At 44.4% G+C, this 19,004-nt stretch overlaps 1 protein-coding gene across 1 annotated transcript in view; it reads left to right on the top strand.

Annotated features, from left to right (window-relative positions):
* The window catches only part of LOC146179756 (ATP-binding cassette sub-family C member 3-like), a 109,163-nt gene that overhangs the window by 61,093 nt on the left and 29,066 nt on the right, over nt 1-19,004 (top strand). The window contains exon 18 of the mRNA XM_084579330.1: nt 991-1,149. Within this exon, the coding sequence (XP_084435456.1) occupies nt 991-1,149 (159 nt within the window). The remainder of the gene's footprint in view (nt 1-990; nt 1,150-19,004) is intronic.

The following is a 19,004-nucleotide window of genomic DNA, read 5'->3' as shown; positions in this document are numbered from 1 at the left end:
TTAACACTGCCAAACTTTAAGGCAGACTCTCAATTACAAATATACGCGGAATGTAAAGACGGTGGTAAGGGCCCCATCCAACTTGCTCTGGAAGTTTTGCTTTTCAGCCATTCGCTGAGCCTGCTGCTCTTATTGCTTCCAGTGTAAAATGTAAAAGTAAAATGGCGAGAATTGGGCATAGTTCGCGATTCATAGTGGTTCGCCGCGCTGACAACTAGAACAACAAGAAACACAACAACACTGAGCGCGAACTTACAACGGTTTTTTAATGATAGAAATGGAAGTTCTTTTGTGCACAGAAATGTGATCGTCATCAGTGCAACATAATGAAACGAGGCAACCTGAAGGAATCAATCATCATAGGCATCAAAAGCACACTGCTGGAAACACCCATCACGACAGTCTAAGCAAGCCAACTTCTTTCTCAGACAACGACAAAGATACATTGCTGATACACATTTCGGCTTCTGCAAGTTCTCCTTCTTTCGGTTCTTTCGAACGCATAATAATTAATGCTTACGACGAATAATTTCTTCAGGTGCCCTCGTTTCTTTATGTTGCACTGATGACGATTACGGTTTCGTGTATAAAAGAACCGTTTCTTTCATTAAAAACTAGTTTTAAATGCGCGATTTGTGTTGTTGTGCCTATTTTTGTTCGAAGTGTTAGCGCGGTGAACCAGCTTCTTAGAAGTAGAATGTCCGAAGAACGCGTCGAATTACTATTATCAATGTGGAACCGCTGGAAATTAGAAAATGCAGCATATTGAATGATAGCTTGACTGAAGTCCCATTGACATTCATTCTGAATTTCTCACAAATCCGCATGCTTCTCCTTGTGCCCTCTAGGACGTATTTAGCCATGCCTTATGGCACTGGCTAGAGAACGGGCCAGCATTTTACGAAGCGTCCGTCTAGTGGTCCTATATTCGCACACTGCAGCCGGATCACAGGGATGTGACGGTGGTATTGCTTTACTTCCCCATTTCAGATTGGAGTGGTGGGCCGCACTGGAGCAGGGAAGTCGTCACTTGTTCTGGCACTTCTGCGCATGCTCAGAGCGTCCGAAGGTCGAATCCTTATTGACGGCGTGGACATTGCTCAGGTGCCCCTCCGGAAACTTCGCAGCAGCATCACCGTCATTCCGCAGGTGAGAATGCGCAATTGAGTGAAGGTGTTTTGCTGTAGCTCGAATATTCGCTTTCTTGAGCAAAAAGTGTGCTTTTTGATGGCAAGCTTTCGTTGTAGCCTAAGGTTCCTAGCGCGCTCTAGAAATGCAGAGGCCAAAAAAATCTTCCCCTCAACACTCGTTTTAAAAAGAAGCGTGTTCACGCTTCTCATGAAGACTATAAGGAAGCTGTGTATAGCTCCCTTACTGCTATGTGCAGGATTAAAATAACTGCGACACAAAGCGACTACTAAATCGTTCGATATGAAGCCAGTGGAGGCCCTGACTCAGCTGCATGCAGATATTAGACGCGGATATCGATTCTTACCTAGCGATTATTTTCTATTTAGGCTGATATCATCGTTGCTCTCAACGTTGTTTATTTCTTCTTAATACTTCTTTTGTTAACATTATTTTATTGTGAAAACTTTCCATTTTTTGCGGACATTGTAAGATAGTATGCATATTTCGGTCAGTGCAGTGACCATTTTTCGGTGGCATACCCGCCGTCTCTGCACGAGCATAATTAGGCTGTCTTGAAGTTGAAAAATAATTAAATAAATAAACTGATTGGACCTGAAATGGGCGGGGTGCCGTAATATCAGACGTAAGCAAGAGAAACTTCACTATCGATAATACGCAAATCGCAAGTGCTCTGAGGGAATGAATTCTGGATTGAAACATTTCCCAGCTAGAACATTTTTGTTCCACCGACTGCGGCCTGCCAACACAGAAAGGTTATTGGGAATGTGATTCACACAAATCAACGAGTACCGATGTTATCAGCTGCGTTATTTGGCGAATTCACCCTACCGAACAAGTGTCGGAAAAATATTTAAGTGCAAGAAACGTAGAGGAATCAGTTCAGCTGGAAAACTTAATATTCTCTTTTTTATACCACCGTTTAGCAGCGGCTGGACTCTTCTTCTCTGCATCCATGTGACATTTTGTGACACAGTCGCCTATTTCGTATGCGTCTTTTATAGACTAGGCTTTTACCCACTCCCGGGCGCTGCCATTGTTCGCCGATTAGCGCGCCGCCTCGCGGGCGCTTCCTTGGAAACTGCGGGGCCACGTACGTTATCGCCGCGGCCGCGCCTGCATGGTAGCTACGTTTACTTAACCTTCGGGCCCTGGAGAACATTGCCAAAAAGTATCTTCACAGCACGGTTGTGTTCGGGCGAGTTTGTTTGAATTCTCGTAGAGTTAAAATCGACTTGTTATTTATGGGGTTCAGTTTGACGTCCAAGTTAACTGTGCTGGTGGTCATCGCGCACCTGTTCTAATAATATGCCAACTCGGCCCCTTATTGACAATAAAATATTCGTGAACAATTGCAAACATCACTCTTCAGTATGACTCGCATATAATTCCCCTTCCAATGCGCTCTTTTTTCTTCCTGCCAGCTATTTCGTACCTCCCCGATTAGTATGTGTTGTCTTTTGCGTGCTTTATGGAAGTCACATCAACAAATTATCGCTGTGTTCATCTGAGTTGACAAGCTAACGGCAAGCATATTTTGTTGCGCTTTATTTATCAACACGGCCGCATTATGATTATTTCTTTTTATCTCTGGAACTCTGTTGCGCCAGCATGTCAAGCATAATGCACCTTTAATTTATATCCTACACGTACATTATCATACATGCCAAAGAAGCAGCAGCAAATAAATGCTATCTGGAGCATAACAACTCAGTTTTAATATGGCATATGAAGTTTAGCATACAACCGTGGCATCCGGCATATGAGATACGCCGCGGAGTGCTCTAGAAATTTATCGACTGTCTGGGGTACTCTGATATCCCACACCACACAAGACCTTCATATTCGTCTTCATCGAAGCGCGGCCGTCGCTTCTGTGATCGACCCTATGTCTCCGGGCTCAGCAGTCAAGAGCCCTAACCGTGCACAGAGCCACCGCTGGAGGGCACAACCCCGTTTCGCTATTTGTAGTATTCCTTGAACAAATAATAAAACAGGAGCCAGCTCTCGTTTGTTTTGCAGCGACAAGGCGAGTATATTTAATTTCGGTGTTACCGGTGTGTGTGAAACCACTGCTTAGCCGTTTGTTCCAGGTCATATCAAATAATGAAATCGAGTTTAGTGAATCCGAGGTAGATACTAACCGCAAAAAGCTACTACGCTCAACTGGTTAGCACGCCGAATTCTCTCTGAAATAAGGAAATAACAATTTGGAGTCCTGGTAGTCGTACTTAAATTCCTTTAAAGGAAAAATGAAAGCCAAAGACAACCACTGTTGGCCGAAAAACCACGTTTTGCCTACAAAGCTTGTGCGTGAAGCTCGTCGATCCGGTTAAATCTCATACCATGGAGTCATGTCCAAAACTTTACATCCTTGTACGCAAAATCAACAAATAAAAACATGTGGACTTATCCCCCCCCCTCAAAAAAAAAAAGCGTCATTGCTGCACATAAACGGCGATTTACAGTTCGCAACCATGCATAGTAGACTACCTTCGTATATTGCGTCACCGAGAGAACATCGCGCATCATATTGCTGTAGCACTCTGTGGAACAGGGAGAAATGTGAGTAGAGATACACAGCTCGCACCTACATTCGTAGGCAGTAATGTGCGTTAATGGCCCACGCGACCCGCGGTGCCCTGGCCGCGCGCGCCCGACAGATGGCGCCTGGTGTCGAAAGTAGGAGCGCGATAGCAGCCTGCGTGTGAGGGTAAAAAAATCTGGTAATGCTGCAAATGCGACGCTCGGTTCGAGTGACTGAGCTCCGTGCGGCGAGGCGGAGCCAAAATTCGCGGCCTACCTGTGGGGTCTTCTGGTTACGCATGCGCATGTGAGTACCGACGCATCCACACAACTGTTGTTGTTGTTGTTAAGATTTTTATTTTTCCACCGATTTAGGAGGTACACTACTCCCCGCCCCCGACACGCAGGCCTATGGGACGGAGGCCGGGGCCTCCACGACTACAGACTGGCGAAGCGACAGTCTTTCTTCGCGGTTTCAGCAGCCAGGCGGATAGCTTGCTGCTGGTTGGCGGGCCGGGCAGCCGTAGAGCCGCCTGATGGCAATGGGATGGACAAGAGGCTGCATACGTATAAGGAAATCTTAGAACTTTATAGACTGAGCAGAAGGTCCCTGACACCACCGGACCGAACGCTTAATAACAAGGAGGCCGTCGCTTGGCGGCGCCTGCAAGCTGGGAATTTTTCAAGTCCCGTATTACTGTTTCACACGCAAGTGGAGGAAAAGGCGGACGATAAAGGCGAAACCTGCGGAGAAAGGGGTACTCTGGATTATATAATCTTGCAATGCACACAACTGCTCATACGCGTGACGCCACGCGCGGCCCCTGCGGGAGAGCGGCCACGGCGAACCGGACCCCGCACCTGCTGCTCCTCTTATGCCCAGCTTTTTGGGACATGTACTACTCACGCCATCTACCGGCAGGTGGCGGCGACAAAGCGCGTTACTTAATGGGAACGGGTACAAAAAAATACGTAAAACGTGAACAAAAGCACGTACGCAAAATGATTCCGGGATTTATATAATATAGAGTTAGTCGAAGATTGTGCCGAAGTTTCAAATCTCTGCTCTTATTACACGAGCTTCCCAGCGCGTCTGAATATTATGCATTGCTTCCTATGGCAAGGCACCAAAATTTCCCTCTTTTTCAGACTTTGAAACTGTATAGCGTCGTAACGCGGATAGATATCGAAAATGATTCCCGGTTTTAGGTACCCTGACATATGCTGATTAAAATGGTTTGCGTCGATCTGGCATAGATTTAATCATGCAGCTTCCTGGGGCCGTTTTATGTGCAACCTGATGTCGCCTCGCATATGAAACACGGCGCCTGCAGTGGGCAGTTACACAGAAGAGATGGTTGGGTGATTCCACATCAGATGGATCAAAGCGTGGCTTGTCGAAATTTTTATGTGATGTTTCCTGATGTTTAAATAAAAAAAATATCTGCAACTGGTTTTAATCCATTTTTGTTTTCTATAACCACCGGATATAATTAATGGCCAAGAGGTCTAGCGCCGCGATTAAATGCTCTGCTGTTTGGCTAAGTTTTTATGAATGACATAAAATGTTAAAGTTATGTAAATAAAATCGTTTGACTACATATCAAAATGTTTTTATTTCCGCTCAATTATTTTTATTTTTGTTTTTTATAGCGAAATTTTTAACGAAACGTCAACCCAAGGAAACGACTTTTTTTTGCTATTTTGCGTATCTAAAAAAAAGGTTACTACAAAGCAACAGAAATGCGCATTATGTTTCATGTTAACTTATCTATCAAACTGCCAGCGCTCCTATCTAACGTTTCCGATTAAGCGTTATGATCGGGCTAACTTCAAGAAACGCTGCGCAATGGAAAGTTCGGGCAACAATGAAAATACTTTGTATTTCTTAAAATTTGTCCACGTATTATCCTCTACATCAACTTTCATAATCACTAAAAAACTTATTGCGTAATTTCATTGCACTAATAGTTACGGCTTCTTTAATGAGGTCCCTCTGCAAGGCTCAGCGCGCAATGCGGATTGTAGAGTCTACGGGGTCATTCCAAGCCAACGCATCCAGACATTGCACTTGATCATCTTCGATTTCTTTTTAAAAGATTATGGCCTGTTGTATTACTGTGATGAATATTATCCTGGCCTTGTTTTAGCAGAAAAAAATTTTCCAACGTGGCCGCCGTTTGCAAACGGAGCGAAACCTAGCCGCAGAATCAAATTTGTAAAAATTAAAGTTCTTGACGCACAACTTTTAATCATTTTCATGCAAACAAAACAAACATGTTTAAAATGAGTGCACATATAGATTATTTATTGTAAATAAAACGCGCATAATTATGATTTACAAACATTTCAAGCTCTGAATGTTACATTTCGTTCTACTGTATACCCTTTAGAGGAGGCACTCGAAGCAGTGGAATAGGTCTCTGTCCATGCCGTCGCAGTCAACCGCATCGCCCCTGTTACGCTAGATGCTAGTTTCACTAAAAAAAGGCAGTTCGTTTTGAAAATGGCAATATAGTGCGAACATAAAATATTTCAATACACACTGTCCTACGCAACAATTCGAAACAAAATTTGTGCAGTCAGAATCACCGCGTCATTACAATGTATTGCTGTTACATATACAACATAAACAGTCCACTACAGATGTCGCTATAATATGAATGTAGCTATAAACATTTCACAACAGACAGGACACATAAAAGAAGCCATGCTTTAAGAAAAAAAAGGAAGGCAAACTTCTCGTCGGTTAGCAAGGAATATCAGTCAGCAAAAGTTGACATAATTTGAATATAAATATGCTCACGGTTTATACAGATGCAGCTTATGTCGGACAATGTAGCAATATCCTTGAGAGTTTCAAATGTTGTGGCTCGAGCTCCCCAGATGGTGCAGAAACAACGGCACAGAACGGCAGACTATCACATGCAGGAATAAGCGGACGAAGGAGTCAGGCCCTCTTAAATAACCTCGGGCGTAGTTTTGGCGCCTTTTTTGCCTGACAGGAGTGCTTTCTTCTATATATCTTCAGTCCTGCTGTACCTGATTGGTGTATTTTCCCTCGCCGGAGACGTCTCCGCAGTCTCACTGACTTTAGATATTTAGCTTTCGGCATCGCAAGTGTGTGTGCGTGCGTGTGTGTGTGTGTGTGTGTGTGTGTGTGTGTGTGTGTGTGTGTGTGTGTGTGTGTGTGTGTGTGTGTGTGTGTGTGTGTGTGTGTGTGTGTGTGTGTGTGTGTGAGAGAGAGAGTTTTCTTCTTGGTCTCAAATCGCCGCCTGTGCTACGCTATGAGCAAGGAGGGCAGGCGTGTGTAGCTTAGAAGGCTTCTTTAGAGGATCTAAATATACACACTGCACGTTCGCTACTCCCAAAAGCACGATTCAGCCCCATGTCCCATTTCGTTTCTTCGTATGTGTACATGAAGCGCCCCTCTCCACCCATAAAAACTGGGCAGTAAATCGTGCCTACTTAAAGCACTCGAACGCTGCACTCTTCGTTCTCTTCGCGCATTTATCCTGACTCTTGGTGTCATAGATCAATATGTCATCGGGAAGGCCAAGTCAGGCAGCCATGTCAGTCACATAGAACTGACAAAACGAATGGCGATGCAGGGAAGAAAAAAGGGACAGTATGGTGCTCTTTGTTCTGGTGCCTGTGACAGGCGTAGCCGGGTTTTAAAGCGAAAAAAAAAAAAAGAATAAACCAAGACCCGAGGATAAGCCCCTTTACCATGCGTTCAGCAGGGTATCTCACAATGTGCGAATACACGCTTCCAAGAAAAAAGCAATTCCCCTGCCCGCAGTGGCCCAAGTGTCCGAACCCCAGTTTGCGGAGACAGACATCTCCGTTTTTTTTTGTGTGTGTCTTTTTTTAATATAGCCTTCGTAAACTTAAGGAAATGCAGGCGACCTCTTCCTGCAGCTGGTCGCGTGCTCGAATTCTTGTTAGCTGCAAGGAGGAAGTTTGTACACCAGTTCTGTAGCTTCAGATCAAGCGCAGACGTTTCGGCCCCACATTCTTTACTTGGGCTTCCGATGTTTCCGACTCGTCAGGCGAGCAATAAGCTGGGCTTTAAATCAAGAGATGTCAGTTTTATTGCCTGTCTCGGCTGCAAATGCTTTCTTCCTTTGTAGGACACACGAGGGGCGCAGGCCAGCGGAAAGGAGTCAGTGGCGAAAGCTTGGTTCCGCACAGAGCCAACGGGCACAAAAAATACAGGCAGCAAAGCTTCTTTAGTAAGAAGACTCCCCATTTCTTTCTCTTTCAGTCCCCCTCTTCACACTAAGCGGGCGACGGGGGTCTGGGGTCCCACAAGAGCAAAAAATAGTCAGGCAGAAAGAGGGTGCGACCGTTTGGAGAGAGCGGCCGGCCTGCATGAACAATGGGAGATTGTGTTTGTTCAGTAGCAGTCGCGACAACCCAAAGAGGACCGGTCCGAACGTTCGCTTTTTACAAGCGGAAAGCAGAGTACATTTTCAGGGGAAAGCTTTATTTAGAACAGGAGCTTAATTGGTGACTGACAGTCATTGCGCCGGCAATTCACTCACGGCACTGAAAGCCTCAGGAACCGCTACAGATTCTGAAGCGGCTGTTACACAGAAGGATAAACACGAAAAAAAAAATGTGTTTGTCGACCGTAGAAGCTGCTGTTTTACTCCGCAAGCACCTGAGCTGCGGTCAATGGTAAATAAGAGAATGAAGAGGTTAGTAGGGGAATAACACGGAAAAAAGCAAGCGCAGAACTACATATGCACTAATTACGTTATTCAAAACTATGTGCAAGAAACAAGAACAAGCGAAGAATGCCACCCGCACACTGTGTTCGCATCCCTGTTCCGCGCGGATGGGGGGTTTCGAGCTCTGCACATGCTCGGACTTACCCGAAAGCCAGAGCCCGCCAGGAACGTATCTTCAGGTAACAGCGCAAAAAACATGGATGGAACACAAGAGCAAGAACACACAGCAGATCTCGTTGTGTGTTCTTGCTCTTGTGTCCCGTCTATGTTTTTTTTTTTGCGCTGTTACCTGATTCTATAGCAAGTACAAAACTTTTTTTGGCATAAGAACTTTCGCCTTGAATGGAGCGCGTGAATGTTGTTGGATGCCATCAGAGCAGATATGGAATCTGTACGACGGTATACAGAGTGCATAAATGTTGATTTTCCAAGAATTCGATAATTTCTGCCTCGAACGCGATATTCAGAGCTCACTCAGAGCTCATTCATACCCTTAAAGAATGAGCTTAAGCGTCCCCAATAATGTAGCACCTTACACTTACAGATCGTGATAGGCAAATAATGTAGAAAGAAGCTTCCGCCGTTGCTTTCGCAATTCAACTAGGGTTAAAGAGAGCTAAACCGCAATTTCTTTTTTTTTTTTTATTGGAGCTGCCTATTAGGACGTACTGTAGATGTTGTGTCCGCTAGATAGAAGAACAAATACAGCGGGAATGAAATACGTTGCATTTCAGTATAAACTACAATCTATCCGGTAAATGCGAAGAAAGCGATCAGCTGGTGCTGCTGACGTAAACAAACCATTGGTCTAGAAAGCAAGAAATAGCAAAGCCAAGACCAAAACAAACAACATATCAGAAGTGGTTCTGTTCTAGCCAAGACAAATAAACTTCTCTGATTGCTATACAAACATGGTTTGAACTTCACTCAGAAACGCCCTGTTGGCGTTTCATTTATTTTTCGTCTCAGTAGCGACATTCACAAGTTTGTTACTCAAAGCCGATGTCACCTTTTGACAAAAATGCAAAACTTTCCGAGTGATATTTCTTCTGGTGATGTTTTATAGTTCCGGCTGCTTCTAGCACCTTCGGGGTAAGCTGGCTACATCCACAATATCGTGGCGCTTTTTTTTTTACTTGAGTTCGTGTAGTGTTACGAGACACATAGCTTTACCGTAGTTAGGAATCGCTAGCTGCGGTGCCACGTCACATCGTGATGGCACTTTGCAATCGCTGCAAACGCCGTTCGCAAATATATAAGAAAATTGCGAAGTGTGTTCAGTGTGCGGTGGTCCATTAAGGAAATGCAGTATCTGAATGAAAGCGATAATAACGCTTATGCTAAAGGATATACATTTCATTTTTGCGCATTTTACCCGTAGGATGCCTAGGTCGAAATAAGGTCTGGTTAGAAAATGGGACTGTATATTCTTCTTATAAGGGACCCTCTGATATTGGAGATAAAAAACCTGCTCCCCAGTGCACGTATCTTATAAAACGGTTCACCTGTAGTCGTAAGATTTGCAAAATGAGTCACCAGGAGGTTGAGAAGTGATGCACCCAGGGAAAAAAGGGCGCAGTGACACACAGTGGGACATGTCTCTCCACGTAGGGCTGTATATTTTCGTTGCGTAATACCAACTAGCCCAAAGCGCCACCTTAGTAAACTCAGATTTACACCCCTGATCAGAAGCCAAATTAAAGTTTATTAAAAGATTTACGCAGTCAATGATGCTGAAAGCAGGGATACCGGGGGTTTGGAGAAGCATCTTTTCGTGAAGGCAATTAAAGCGTCTAACGGACCAATGTCAAAAATCATTCAGGGGAGCTGCAGGCTGCCGCTAAGATTTTATAATTGTTTTCGCCTCCCTTTGCTGCGGCTGAGTGACCCAGCTGTTTCATCGACGTAATGCTAGTACGAGGTTTGTGTCCGAAACTTAACTTTTCTGACATGAACCAACCATCACGGATAGCTGCGCTCTTCACGAATTTTGTGACGGGTGTGAGACACTCCGGTACAAGCTGAGGAAACAACGTTTTGTTAAACGACGTCTCTCGCTTCGTGCACGCTGAGCGTTCGTGAAATGAGCGGCCAGCAGTGACAAAAAACACTCTCGAAGTTTTTCGGAAACTTTGGCTTTAGCGGACTGTGCTAGAAACACGACCTTCAAGTTTAAGTACTCAATTCGCGGAATAGCCGACGAACCAGAGTAAGGATAATCCCCCCCCCATAGACACCACCACCACTGCTTTCGCAAAAAGCTGCACAGAGCACGAGTAGGATTATTCCTTAGTTCTTCTACATAGTTTCAAACAGATGCATGTACCCTTGCTTGCATTCAATTGTTCAATTTTAATTTAACGGTTCCAATGACAACATAAGCATGTAAACTTAATTCAGTTTTCCCCTACGACATTACGTCATTACTATGTTCCGCTGAATCAAAGCATGTCGCTTGTATAAATGTAGGCTGCACTTTTCATGACTCCAGTGGTATGTAGTCCTAAATTTACAATACAAGGTCACAGTGAAGTTAATCCCAAAGCTGCGTGAGGCTAAAGAAGTAATTTTCCCTCTCTTCAAGTGTCGTCCGGGGGTGCCTTGTTTCTGGGAAAAGTAGGGGGAGCTACTGGGGTCGGAGTACAAAGCCCTTTTCTTCCGAGCGCGCTGTCATTCTTGGCTTGCTAGCGCCTTGTTCCTGCCGGGTCGGTCTATAGATGCTCAGGCTTTGTGCGCGAGAGGCATCCCCAGAGGGGGCGAAAAAAAAAGAGAGGGAAACCTGCGAGCAGCAGTTCGGAATATGCGCATGTTGGGAAGGGCACGTTTTCAAGCGAATCCTACAGTTGGGTGTAAACTTGTTGGGCGAGGGTCGGTTTTTTCCTTATTTTACTTTTGTTCTTTTTTGTAGAGTCTTGCTCTTCAGTAAGCGCACAGTAGGCGTTCAGTTGGCTGCTACTTTCAATATCTAGAGTACTGTTCGAATTTTGTTTGTGATGGCTGGCGCCGGTCTCACCTTGCCCCAGGGCTTGCGCACGTGCTACTTGCATGATGTGCAGTGCGTGCTGGACGAGGTTGGTGCAATGGCTGTACTGCGTGGCTGAGAACGATTCCATCATATATATAACGTAGCCCCGACGGACTTTTCTTGAAGTTTGACGCTGGTCACCTTTCATGAGCTTCTGGTCTTGCGCGAGTCCGACACTGTCAGAGCTTGACTTCGGCTTTGCATATACAATTAGATTGTTTAGTTCTCGTTTTCGATCCACGCGGTTCTATTTTGAATAATCCTCTCATGTTATCAACATGTTGGCAGTGCTTTAAGGCCTGAGGTGCTGGTTACGTAGTGTTTTGTAAATGCTAGCACTAAGTCGAAATAAGTGCCAAGAGGGTGTGATTGAGAACGGGTAACAGGCTAGGCGGCAAGACTCATTGCTGCATCCATGTGCAGCGAGTGCAGCGACTGTCGTGCTATCTTTAATGACCGTCGCTGTGATTGCTAACTCGCAGATATATTAAAACATGGAGCGTGCGGACATTGTCCGCTTGATTGAGAGCGTAAGTGCGTGGAGAATTCTGACTGTGTGTCTTGGGCAAGCTCCACCCCGAACCTGCGCTGCGTGAGTAAAAAGCACTTACACCTGCGAGGCGCTCATCATCAACATCAAGACGGTGTATTCTCAATATAATAGTATCTTGTTCTTGACCAGTGGGGTTCATGCAGTAAGGAAGTGTCCGATGGCCGTGCTACTTTTCTAGCAAGAAACGGCAAAAATAATGGCGAAAAAAGAAAGAAGCAAACTTTTCTAGTGCATTGTGGTTGGCAGTCGGGCCGCACAGAAGAGGCGAACTGAGGACTGCATGCCGACCTATCTTTGGTATCCAAGTGGATGTTGGCTGTCCACATGGATTTGTTGGCGCGGCGCCCAGAGATATCTTCAGCGGGAAGCTTTGTTTCATTTTTTTCGTCATTATTACTCACAGCCTACCCTGCGTGACTCGTTTAAACGGTGGTCCCAGCGCGTCATTTCTACAGTTGTCTTTCCTGACAATTACCACAATGAAAAACCACGCCATTTTCAAGCGTAAGCAACGTAAGCTGAAAACAAATGCCTTCATAATACAACTCATCAGAGTGCTATTGTTATTTACTGAGCTCTACCGATCTATACAATCTAGAAAGCATCACCAATGACGCATCACGGAGAAATGGACGCTTAATTGAAATGAATGCAAATATGTTCCACTGACTAAAAAACGTAATCCAAGAAGCTCGGCATACTGTTTAAATTCCAATGTTTTGGAAAAATTTTCCGAATTTAAATGCCCTAGAGTGTATATTAGAGAGTACATTTCATGGAGAACTCATATAGAATATGCAACTAGCAAAGCACACATGGTATTGAATACCTTAATGAAAATTTCACACCGCCTTACATGTAAAATATTGGCTGCACCTCACACATATATTACATCGATTGTTGAATATGTCAGCGCCGTGTGGGATTCATGTATGGCTACATTATCAGATATCTTAGAACGCGTAAACCGCGTAACCGGCTTTGTTCTACAATTTTCAGCAAAGCATTTCAGAAGTTTGGCTGGGAGTTTAATTCTTGGTAGATCTAGTAGCAGCCTACACAGCTTTATCAATCCCAGTTTTATCAAAACACAACAAATCCGCCTACTAATAGCAGTGCTATAAAATTCCCAGCCAAAAGATTCCATCACTGCTGAAACGTTGTGTTGAAAATTGTAGCCATTAAGAAAAAAAAAAAACGGCTACACGGTTCTGTGTGCGTTCTGAGAGTCTGATAATGTTACCGTACGCGGATGTTGCACTGTGCTGACACTATTAAGAATTGGTGTAATAAGTGGGAGGTACAGCAGCTCTTTTACAGCTCAGGCTGTGTGAAATTTTTTGCCGAGAAATTCAATATCCTGTATGCTTTGCTAGTTAAATATTCGACATTAGTTCTTCATGAAATGTCATAATTCAGTATGCACGCCCATTATTTAGATTCGGAAGCTTTTTCCAAAGGATTGGAATTTAAACCGTATGTTGAGCTTCTTGATATACGTTTTCTAGTCAGTTGAGTATATTTGCATTTATTTCAATTGGATGTCCATTTCCCCATAACGCGTCAATTGGTGGAAGCTGTCTAGATCGTTTACTGTATGCCGCAAATGTTTTATTCGTTGAGTGTCGGGCTGCACATGGTGCAGTCTTGTGCGTACAAGCGAATTTTCCGTGAAACTTTATGAACAATAGTGTTGCTATGTATTAATAAAAATAAAGATGCCAGAAAAGACCCCTGAGGTGGACTGTATGTAGCATCTTTTAAGGCGTAATGAGATCTACTAGACCGGTAGAGCTCACTAAGTAATAACAGCACTCTGACGAGCTGTATTATGGAGGTATTTGCGTTCAGATTACGGTGCTTACGCTTGAAAATGGCTGGTTTTTCGCCATGGTAATTGTCAGGAAAGACAGCCCTGAAAAATTACGCGTGATAACCATCGTATAAGGGAGTCTGTCAGGGCAGGCTGTAACGAATAATGAACAGAATGGAAGCTTCCCGCTGAAGCGGTCCCTGAGCGCCACACCGAAAAATCTACGTAGACGGCCAACATCCACTTGGCGGCCAAAAATAGGCCGGCAGTCCTCAGTTTGCCTTTCCTGTGCCTGCCGAGCTCACAGCACCGCACTAGAAAGCTTTACTTTTTCCTTTTTCACTATTATTTTTTCCGTTTGATTCTCGGAAAGCAGCATGGGCATCCGTCACTTTGCGACTACATGAATCTCGTTGGTCAGGAATAAGACCCCTTTAGATTGGGAATGCACCGGCCTGATGGCAATGAGCGCGCACGCAGGTGTAAGTGCTTTTTACCCACACCGCGAGAGTTGAGGGCGGGGAGCAAGCTCAAGGCACACGTTCAGAATTCACCACGCACTTACGCTCTCAATCAAGCAGAATATGATCTCATGCTCCACTTCGTAAATTCTTCGTGTGTTAATAAGCACAGCAACGGCCGTTAAAGACCAGCACAACACTCACTGCACTACATGCAGCAATGAGCCTTGCCGCCTTGCCTCCGTTCTCAATGACACTCGCATGACAGTTACTTCGACTAACATTCACAAAACTTTATGCAACCATCACTTCAAGCTGTACAACATTGTCAACATAACGATAACATGACAGGAATGACTCAAAATAGGACCATGTGCAACTAAACATTCCAACTCGTGCATGCAAAGCCGAATTCAAGCTTGTATACTGTTAGACTCGCGCAAAACCAGAAGCTCATGTAAGGTGACCAACGTCAAAGCTCAAGAAATGTTCGTCAGGGATACGTTATCTATCTGACGGAATCGTTCTCGGCCACGCAGTACAGCCATTGCACCAACCTCGCCCAGAACGCAATACATACCCCGGAGACCGTGCGCAAAGCCTGAGGCAAACAGGCACTGAGACCAGCGACAGCCATAACAAACAATATTCGAACAAGATTCTAAATATTGAAATTAGAAGTCAATTCGCCGCCCACTGTGAACCCGCTGAAAGGTGAGACTCCACTTTACAAAAAAAGGACAAAAATAAAACTACGAAAACACTAACCCTCCTCCCACCAGGCTTACGCCCAACAGTTAGGATCCGCGAGAAAACAAACTAGCATTTGCCAGCGAGCGTACATTCCGAAACACTGCACGCAGGTTTCCGTCTATGTGTGTTGTTGTTTTTTTCTGTTCGCCCCCTTTGTTGGATGCTTCTCGCGCTCAAGGACGGAACATCTGCAGACCGATTAGACAGGGATGAGGCGCTCATAAACACAGAGAAGGGGAAGAAAGACGGCGCGCGCGGAAGGAAAGACATTTGTACCCCGACGCCAGAAGTTTCCCCTCCTTTTCCCTCAACCGAGGGATCCGCGGACGGCACATGGCGACATAGTGCCAAAATTACTTCTAGCACCACGCAGCATTGCGGTTAACTTCAGAAAAACATTGTATTGTAAATTTAAGACTACACAGCACTGGAGTTATGAAAAGTGCAGCTTTTATTTTAAACAGACGACATGTTTTGTTTCAGCGGAACAGAGTAATGACGTAATGTCTGTCGTACGGGAATAGTGAATTAAGTTTACATGCTTATGTTGTCGTTGGAGCAATTAAATTAAAATTGATCAATCGAACTCAAGCAATGGTACATGTGTCTGCTTGACAACTAGTAAAAGAACCAAGAAATAATCCTACTCGTGCTGTGTGTAGCTTTTTGCGAGAGCAGTGGTGGTGGTGTCTATGGGGGGATTATCCTTACTCTGGTCTGTCGGCAATTCCGCAACCTGAGTTCTTAAACTTAAAGATAGTGTTTCTACCACAGTCCGCTAAAGCCAATGTTCACGAAAAACTTCGAGAGTGTTTTTTGTCACTGCTGGCCGCTCATTTCACGAACGCTCAGCGTGCACAAAGCGAGAGACATCGTCTAACAAAAAGTTGTTTCTTCAGCTTGTACCGGAGTGTCTCACCCCCGTCACAAAATTCGTGAAGAGCGCAGCTATCCGTCATGGTTGGTTCATATCAGGTAAGTTCCAGACACGAAACCCGTGCTAGCATTACGTCGATAAAACAGCTAGTTCACTCAGCCACCGCAAAGGCAGGTGAAAGCAATTACAGGATATTAGTGGCAACCTGCAGCTCCTCTGAATTATTTTTGATTTTGGTCCGTTAGACGTCCCCATTTCCTTCACCCAAAGATGCTTCCCCAAACACTCGGTATCCCTGCTTTCAGCATCATTGACTGCATAATTCATTTTATAAACTTTAATTTGGCTTCTGATCACGGGCGTTAATCTGAGTTTACTAAAGTGGCGCTTTTGGGCTAGTTGGTATTACAGAACGAAAATATACGGCCCTGCGTGAAGAGACATGGCACACTGTTTGTCACTGTGCCCTTCTTTCCCGGGGTGCATCACTTCTCAACCTCTTGGAGACTCCTTTTGCAAATCTTACAACTAGAGTTGAACCCTTTTATAAGATACGTGCACTGGGGAGCAGTATTTTTATCTCCAATATCAGAGGTCCCTTATAAGCTGGGTATACAATCCCATTTTCTAACCAGACCTTATTTTGACCTAGGCATCCTACGGGTAAAATGGCAAAAAGGAAATATATATCCTTTAGCATAAGCTTTATTATCGCTTTCATTTACATACTGCATTTCCCTGATGGACCACCACACACTGAATACACCTCGCAACTTTCTTGTATTATTTGCGAACGGCGTTTGCAGCGATTGCAAAGTGCCATCACGATGTGACGTGGCACCGCAGCTAGCGATTCCCAACTCTGGAAAAAGTTCTGTGTCTCGTAACACTACACGAACTCGAGTGAAAAAAAAAAAAAAACGCGCCACGTTATTGTGAATGCAGCCAGCTTACCACCAAGGTGCTAGAAGTAGCCAGAACTATAAAACATCACCAGCAGAAATATCACTCGGAAAGTTTTGCTTGTTTGTCAACGGGTAACATCGGCTGTGAGTAACAAACTTATGAATGTTGCTACTGAGATGAAAAATAAATAAAAAGCTAACAGGACATTTCTGAGTGAAGTTGAAACCATGGTGGAATAGTAACCAGAGCAGTTTATTTTTCTTGTTTATTTATTTATTGTTTATTTGGCTTGGCTATGTCTTGCTTTCTAGTCACAATGGTGTGTCTACGTCAGCAGCACCAGCTGATCGCTTTCTTCGCATTTACCGGATAGATTGTTCATATTGGAAAGGTACATCGCAAAAAGACACAAGACGAACTGTCGCAGCTGTGTAAAAGATGAAAAGAGCAAGAAAACAAAAAACTGCCGCCCTTTAGTTGCGAACACTAAAATTTTATTTCGACACCGAGATAAAACAACAAGAGAGCTGATGGAAGCCTACTTGATCCGAAAAAGACAGTCGCAATGTTTAAGCCAGCCTTCGGTTATATTAGTAGATAAGGAGGAGTCGTTTCTGGATAATTCATAATCTTGGCTTCAGTTTTCACGGGAGATGGAAGGAAAACATCCCCCAGAAATCTATCATCCGGTGTTTATGACGTATGATATGTTTTGACCCCTTGCAATGGGCTTTGCGCAAGTGCTATAGGCTTCTTGTAATCGCTTGAAAGACGTATAAAATGTGTTTCTTTCCAATAAATTTAGTTGCGAGTCAGCGTACGTCTATCCGTCTTCTTTTCGCCTTGTGTCTTTTTGCGCTGCACATTTCCAATGTGAACCAATACCCAATTGTCTATCCTTCTTCGGATAGATTGTTGTTTATACTGAAAGTCAACGTAATTGACAATTCCCGCTGTATTCTTCTAACTAGCGGACACAACATCTACGGTATATCCCTGATAGGAAGCTCCAATAATTGGAGAACCCAACGGAACTCTCGGTAAGCTCGCGCAGAAGCTCGCATGTGCAATCGCGCTTGTGCTCCTCGCGGCAAGCTTGAGGAGCTCATCTACGTTGCATTCCCACTGCAGGTGCTCCTTTTAGTCATTTGATAGACGACTGACTTGCTTTTTTTTTTTTTTTTACTGAAGTTGTAATTATTCGTCATGACGCAAGCGTGTCTCTCTTTTTTTGTTTTCACTATAGCTGTAACTGAACCTGGCGATCGATGGTGCCGCACCTAATGTAAAAATGTCTGTTACAAGCGAGACTGAGTATACTAAAATTCAAGGCTAACTTGTCCTTTATAGCCGACTGTCTTCTACATCGAATGTCTAATAAAGCAAAGATCAAATTAATAAATTTCATATGGGTGCCATTCATTTGGGTGAACGGTGTTTCTTATATCCGACTACCTGTTATATCCATGCCTTTTATGACGGGGTTCGACTTTGTAAAATCAACATTATGTGAACGATGACGTCAACAATTATCTGCCTCTCCCATAATCGACAGTAAATGTAGGCATGAAATGGTTAGGGGCTCCGGGATGGGCTCAGTGCCTTCTTGAGACTATCAGTTTGGGCTTGCTTTTAATATATGACATGGAATCATAAGCGCACATCCAGGTGATGACCAGGAAGGACAGGATACACACGAGCGCTAACTCGCAACAATTTGTTTCAGGTCACAGAGGCATATAGCATACCTATATATTGTGGAAAAAGTGTGTACAGCAAATTGAAAGGTGTCCTAATGATCGCCTCGATGAACACAGCAGGAATGTGTGTGCACACACATCCGCCGTGCGCCCTTCGTGTGTTGATGGCCGCCCAAACAGTTTCGTTTCTTCTGTACTTTTTCTCTTTTTTTTTCCCACGCGCACTCCGCGTGCGAGGCGTCCGCTTCTCTTCCTTGCTTAATTGTTCGTTTTTCGTTTGTTTGCCTACGTTCTCTACCCCCCTCCCACCCCTTTTCGCCCTGCGGTTATCTTCGCGGGGCGTACTGACAAGGAGTTCTGCGTACGCGACTCAACTTGTTTCGTTTGTTTGCTGGTTCGCTAGGTTGTGCTCCAAACAGGCACGCTATGTGCTCGGCCTGGTCCGCAGCACTCTAGGCCTATGGCTCAAAGTTGGAAAAAAAAAAAAAAGTAGTGCGCAGCGCTC

Source organism: Amblyomma maculatum, chromosome 9, assembly GCF_055883805.1.
Source record: "Amblyomma maculatum isolate TAMU_Amacu chromosome 9, ASM5588380v1, whole genome shotgun sequence".
Classification (NCBI taxonomy): domain Eukaryota; kingdom Metazoa; phylum Arthropoda; class Arachnida; order Ixodida; family Ixodidae; genus Amblyomma; species Amblyomma maculatum.
The sequence above is the reverse complement of the archived record's forward strand: the minus strand, read 5'-3'. Positions and strand labels throughout refer to the sequence as shown.